The following is a 7,625-nucleotide window of genomic DNA, read 5'->3' on the forward strand; positions in this document are numbered from 1 at the left end:
TCACCTACGATAGATCATTATTATATTTCGCTGTTACGGTATTATATCACCATTTAAATAGCTTCAAAGGTGCAGCTAAAATGGTCAAGTCCTAAATTAAAATGTCAACGTGGTTTTTACTGCCTTACCAAGCTTACTGGTTATGATAGCTGATTTACATGTTTAGTACAAATTGTTATTTTCCAGTTCAGAATCAATAAATTAGACAGCCATCTTATGATAATGAAGTAGTTTAAAATGATAATTATCAGCTTGATTCCACTTACAACACTATGAAACATAGATAATCCACTCTAAATTTATAAATAGACAGCGATTTGTAAAAGTTTTTATGAGCTGATTGCGGTAGTACTTACTGTCAATTCTTTCCAAGTGTTGCAAATTACATGTAAAGATAGTATGACTGTAGATGGAACAACTAAGAATAATTAATCAAAATAAGTAATGAAAATTGCTATTGGAAGCTACTTTTTTGAATAATTTAAACTAATACTTACAATTTCATTCTAAGTCGTAAGAGGCAGTTAATCAATACATAGTCCATTTTTAAGCATTTAAGCACCATCGTAAATTCCATTAAAAGATAAATTTCTGCCGAAATAACTCATTTGACAATAGCCTAGCCAAAAAAGGTTAAGGTCAAGTAACCTCTGAAAGCTATATCCTACTACTCTTCAGCATAGCATATGACATCATAAATAAACTACCAATAAAATAACGGCATAGCGTTATTTATATCCTTTATGAAATATCACTCAATTCAAGAATTGTAGTGTTCAAGAATAGCAAGAATGTACCTGTGAAAATAAAATAACTCTTTGGAAAAAGAGTATTTCACCCATAAACAACATTAATTTTTTAAAAGGTCATAAATTAATCGTCCGTTCTTTGCCAACAATTGAATAAATACTGCAACTGATAAACTTTCCGGCAACAACGAAATTTATTTATTAATATTCTAGCCAGAAACTCACTACAACATGATTTTGATTCTAAAATTACAGTGTAGCAGCAATTATCCTAAAATATACTGAAACTTTTACCAACATGTATAGATTAAATTATTTTGTGGTGAGGATTGGTCTTGTCATCTAAGATCAATACAGCACCGAAAATGGTAGTCATTTCTGTATCCGATATCATAATGTAAGGTAGTTATGAATAAATTGTATAAATTATTCGATGCAGATTCCCGGATATCATACTTTCCGTAAATAAAGCTAAATTATGTTATTATTTATAAAATGTTTTGAATATCGTAAGGGTAAAATTCTAATTAAGTCCCTAAACCTAAAAGATTTCGATTAAATAAACTAAAGTACAAGAGCAATAAGCCTACAATAATCCGAAACCGTCTATAATACATATAGATAAAACTACCTTTACTACAAGGACTGATCATGTTATTAAAGAGTAATTAAATATCATACAACTAAATGACACCATACCGATCTCATTAGGCATTATAGTATCCCATACCATAACCTCGGAGTAAGCAAACTTTATCAGTTACTAAACGTTGTTTTCTCGGTTTTAGTACTCTTAATAAATAATATTTGATTATTTATAATTGTCTTAAGCACTGTTAGAGTCAACCTGCAACAAAGTCGCTGAATCTAAAGATTTTGACTCAATAAACTATAGTACGGCGTAACAATATGCTTGCAGTAGGCTCAAGCCACCTAAAACGGCCGTAGATTAAATTACTTTTAAGGCGAAGATTCTTCGTGTCATCTACGAAAAAAGAGTAAGCAGTATAACGATACAGCGACGAGTACAGTAGCCACTATTGTATCCCTTGCCATAGTATGAATATAAACAAACTATGTTAATTGCTTGACGTTGTTTTCCCGATTATAAGACTCGCATTAAGTAAGGCCAGATAATTTATTAAGCGCCTGTAATGTAACTTAGTATTGTGATTGTAGACTGTTAGCCATGTGTAGTATAATGTACGGTAGATATTTATCCTAAGAGATATTTGGTAGCTGTAACTATAGACTGTAGTGGTAGAGACTCTATGCTAGAGTACAGATGACTATATACAGTAAGCTGTTGAGTTACTAATATGGCTGTAGGTAAAAATAGAACTGTAAATCATATATTAGGATATGGTTAATTCATTGTACTTGGGCTGGTGTGAATAATGTCTACGTAAGTACTGTAGTCGTATCCATATTGGATTAATGATGGTCCGCAGTAGAATAGTCTTACTAAGACTAATTTAACTATGTGTAAAATAAGGTAAAAGGTTGCCATGCGGATTGTAGCTGGGAATGCTACGGAAAGTATAAAAGCATGCAACTTTAGATTATTCTGTTAGTTCATTCTAGAAGTCTTTAGAAGTAGTATTCGGCTAGAGTAGAGCTGTGTAGTTAATCTTTGTATAAGATTGAATAAAGCCCTTATTTTTCTAAAATTTGGAATTTCGTGATTGGTATATATCACAGCGCCCTAAGAACGGTTGGAGCTATCGACTCAGCAATAATACTATGTCAATATGCGAGAAACTTTTTATAATAATACAAGATTAGATGTATAATCATCTAAGGGTAATTCTAATATTTCAATTTATTTTAATTTAGTTAAGCAAACCACTAGTTGAACAAATACTTCATCAAGAACTAATTTATTGGACTGGTGTATGAAGTCATCTATGTTAGAAAATAATTTTCCGATAGCATAAAATTATATACTTCAATGTACATTTTAAGTATTTCAAGTTACATTTATTAAGATAAACAGATCATTAGATGAACAGATAATTCTTTCATAATGTAGTATTGTAGACTGTCGAACGGAATCCTAAAGCTGAATTAACTTTTAAATATTCATCGCCATCAAGAACGATGCGTTGTAGACGACATATGATTTCTGGGAGTGGATTCCTTTGTATTCCTCCTCGATTTGTTTGTTATCACTCCAATGTTGTTTATCCATTCTCATCTTATTAAGTTGCAATAGCTAACATGATCGTGCGTCGCTATTATTCAAAACTAAAAAGGCCATATTCAAGAAACTGGCAAAAATCTCATCTAGAAAGAACTAACAACAGTAATTTAACGTTACCGTACTGGATCATTTTCAACTTGAAAAGTGAGTATAAACTGAGGTTGAATCGATTGAGTGATCCCGTGATCAGCACTACTGTGGCAATGACCTGTTGACAAATTGAGTAGCGTAACCTTGAACATTTACTTTAGAGCAACAACAGTCATTTAATCAAGGCGCAGCCAATAGCTAATGCATCAGGGGACCGATGAGTATCTATTTTTTAGTAGCTAGGGACAATGTTATTATTACTCTGATTATCCTTTCTCTTCTCTGATGATTAAAAATACAATATTCAAAGTTGATCGTGATCCTATCTAGATATCATTATCATAACAATATCAATCTAATTTATCATGCAATTACATTGATCAGTGTTACTTGTCTAATACTGAATCAATCGTTGTAATAAACTCCTATCAAACAATGGATAAATAGTTCAAGTCAAGAATAAAGTAATTGTAATCGTCTATTAAGCAGAATTTCTTCATAGATCGACTATCACGTGCTGCAATTCTGTAATAATCATTTCAAATAATTATTGTACTATAATAAGTAGAATATTTACTATTATTATATTAAAATAAATTACCATCGAAATTAACCTCCTTTTCTTTGTTTCCATAATGTTATTGTATTAAATGGAAGCTTTGATAGCAACTATTCATTATTTGTAGCTTTTCATGCAATCAAATGATACTGTCTTCTCTTTAGAACGATAATTTTTAGAGTACTTATTTTGTTCAATCTGACACAATCAATCTACCTTTGGCAGATAATTGTTATATTATTCAGTAGGACCATATTATTGAACTTATTCCGAATTCCTTGTGGCTGGTCACTAATCATTTTCACCTTATAAGTTGCTTTTAATAACTTAGAAGATTTTAGGGGCAGAAAATAAGTTTAACTTCTATTCAGTAATCTCAAGATCTATCTTCCATGATCTAATAGGGTTTAACGAAATTTTTTATTGAAACAAGGAATCAGTTTTAATCTCTTTCTTCTCAAAGGTTTTGAAAAATTACGTTATCGTTATCGACATTGATATCGAGACAGCTTAAGCCAGAATTGAGCGTTTCTTTACTGCGTACAACAGTACTGATTTATATTTTCTGAGCAAAAAATTTAAAAGTAGTTGCTCGCCATTTCTGTATAGCCATGAATAGCACCGTACCTGTTATAGCCCCATTTCAATTAAAAGTCTCCTTACCAACAGCGATTGGATTTTCTGTGGCGTCCGTACTAATTACTGTGATAGCAGTGATTGGAAATGCCTTGCTAATTATGTCAATTTTAATCAACGAAAATGGCAAAATGAAAACTACGACCAACTATTTATTAATCAATCTGGCTGTATCTGACATGCTAACAGCCATTATAGTCGTACCTTATCGATTATTTCATTATATTTTTAGCTACTGGATATTGGGTGGATTCCTATGCACGACTGCATTGCCACTGGAAAAAATCTGTTACTCAGCAACTACTTTAACTATGATGTCGATGGCAATAATTCGTTATCGTGCTGTACTCTATCCTTTGTCGACCGGAGTTACATTTATTCGTGTTATGTTGTGTATTATAACCATATGGGCAGTATCCATAGCAGTAGCTATACCATTAATTATTCGCATGCCTTATCATTTAATAGCTCGAACAATCATTATAAGCTATCAATGTGAACCTGTGTTTAAAAGCTTACAGGACAGTTTAAACTTTGCCAAAACTTATTATCTCACCCTCAACTGCGTTATTTTTATCTTACCCTTAATATTAATCGCCACATTTTATTTCAAGATACTGCGCCGCTTAAAGCAACGTATTAATCGAAAAGATTTGCGTGTTCATTACAGTGCTTCACTATATAAAACATGTCGAGGAATTAATTTGATGTTAATTACTATGGTTGCCGCTTTTACAATCTGTTGGGCACCTTATAATGTCTTAATATCGCTTAATCCTTTTGCTTATAACTCAATTGTTAAAATGAAGCCGTCAGATTTACGTAGTTACCAATTATTTGCAAGGATCTGCATTTGGCTGGCGCTCCTCAGCAGCTGCTTAAATCCTATCATATGTGTGATCTATAACGAAAAATTTAGGAAATCTTTTAAAAATATCCTTTATTCGTGCTTTAGTTGCGGTACTTGTCGTAATTCATCGAAGAAGAAGCAAATCAATCATTCCATTTCCACTACACCCAAAGGAACAACTTATGTTACAAGCGTTGGCGAAATGTGGCATGGCCTGGTTCAATTTTAAAATAAAATCTAGTATCATGGTTTGTGAAAATAGCAACATAAAATCCGAAATTTTAACCGAGAATCTTATACATAACTGTAAAATAATCAGTGATTATGAAAAAGTCAATAATACGGTACTATTGCAATTTTACAATTGTTGCTCTAAATGATCATTTAAAATTCTCAAGATTCTACTTCAAGTCCATTTTGGTACCCTTGGGAGTAGAAAAAACTGCCCAGTAGACAAGAAAAGATCCGAAGATCATTTTATTGTGGTTTAAAATGGAAATAAAATCCCACACTCAACAATTAACTGTTAATGTTCTTATTGATCAACGCGTACTTTTCAGTTAAATACAGACTGGCAATTACTAAATAATGTTAGTGAAATCTTCGCTGATGTGAAAATTAGTTTTTCCTGTCTTCGATTTAATTTCCAAGCATTAATTAAAGTGATGATATATATTCAATACTGTATTAATTGACATTGCATCATTTTAGTATACAGGCTATTCGCGCGTAAGGTTAATGTTAGTAATTTAAAAAAGTAATCAAACGTATTACTCTCTGTGTAAATAGGAATGGGATCATATTGTTCTATTCCCATCTCGGTAAGTCTCTGTACATAATTCGCGGCAGGAGTACTATCCAACGCTCATAATAACCATATGTTACCCAGAAATAGTTTTACCTAAAACAGTATTTATAATATATCTAATTCATCTACTACCCACAACTGTTATTATTTCTGATAATTGTAATATAGTTGAAACATTACTGAACGAGCTATATTACAAATTTTTATAATAACCGATATATTGCTGAGCATATTAAAAGAGATGCTTCAAACTTTTTGCGTCATAATTTCTTTAATACGCGTAAACTATTATCTAATCTATTGAATTAAATTTAAAATTCTTCCCGTGTGAAAAAATCTGAGAGCTTAAATTATCTTCATATGGTATCATGTAATCGTATTAAATATATCAAAATAATTACAGCACAAACAGATGATCGTGCGGTAATTGACATCTACTTCTTTATTTCATCATTGCTAACAACTGAAATCGCTTTTAATGATAAAAGAATCGAATTCAATTTACTTTTTGGGTAGCAACCGTCAAGAAATATCTTGGCAACTTCTTTAATGCTTCAGATTAGTTTAAAGATTTTACTTCAAAAATATAATTGAGGTTGTGAATTAACCTCATGAGCACGATAGCGAGTAATTCGAGGGTAAAATTTTCATAATCTTGTTGCATATTAGCAGTATTGCAATGTTAGTCACTAAAGAAATTCAATACCAAATTTTAAAAATCAGAATAATTTTCCATTCAATTTTTAGAATTTTGTAACTAATACAGTAATTGCAGCTTGTTATAATGCCATATAGAATGATAAGAAATTCTTATAAATTCTAAGCAGCAGTTACTGATATTTTCTTGACAGGCTGCCCTTCATAATTACAACTAATGTCGAGGAAGTTTTCATTATCAATTGACATGAATATTTCTTCCACTCCTCCGGTATACAAGAATAGAAATATGCTAGCATTGCTTAGGTGCCTTAGCTGGTAGTAATTAGTAAGCAATTTTTTTAACATCATTGCTATTAGCAATCAAAATTATTCCTGGATATGCCTTATGGAAAATATATGGTCGATATCTTCAATACTGTATGTGTCACAAACCAGCTTCGTGACAAGAATAACGTAAAACAAATTTCTAAATTACTATAGTCTCCGGGATTCAGTATCCCTTAACTACCTCTCAAGAATTTAGACGCCTTTGATTCTACGTTAAACTCAACTAGACAATTGAGAACTGCTTTATTCAAATATCTGACGGGCTTATATACCCTTCTACAGACGCTAACATACACAAGTCATCTTATAAAAATACTTCGGTGAGAAGATCTACTAACTAATTTTTTATAGTCGGACTACAATATGTCCATTCACAGAATCATTTCAGTACACAAATTTTATGACGTGACTCGAAGTCACATTAGGAAAATTTAGTGAGGAAAATAGAAAATAAGATGGAAATTGGCAGAGGTTGTGTTGATTGTTAGGTAGTTAGGATGTTGTTTTTATGACTAAATTTTGATGTTTAAAGGTTGATTTTTAGACTTATATAGTATATTAATGATAGAAATTATGTTAGAAGTGAAGTTTGATGTATATTTATAGTTAATTTGTTAGTTTTATAGTGTTTTGTAAGGGAATCGTAGGTAAATTGTGTCTGAACTTTGAATGATTTTTGTTTTCTTAAATGGTGCAAAGTAGTTTTGTAAAACGGATCTTAAGAGCGATTGGTTAGCAAATGT

General features: G+C 31.5%; 1 protein-coding gene across 1 annotated transcript; it reads left to right on the forward strand.

Moving 5' to 3' along the window:
• Positions 1 to 4,272: 4,272 nt before the first annotated feature.
• On the forward strand, positions 4,273 to 5,190 carry TRIADDRAFT_3154 (uncharacterized protein; the record flags this gene model as incomplete). The annotated part of the gene is made up of 1 exon (XM_002118297.1): positions 4,273 to 5,190. A coding segment is annotated over one exon (918 nt), but the record flags the coding sequence as incomplete, so codon positions are not given.
• Positions 5,191 to 7,625: the final 2,435 nt, after the last annotated feature.

This window comes from Trichoplax adhaerens, genomic scaffold (assembly GCF_000150275.1).
Source record: "Trichoplax adhaerens TRIADscaffold_43 genomic scaffold, whole genome shotgun sequence".
NCBI lineage: Eukaryota > Metazoa > Placozoa > Uniplacotomia > Trichoplacea > Trichoplacidae > Trichoplax > Trichoplax adhaerens.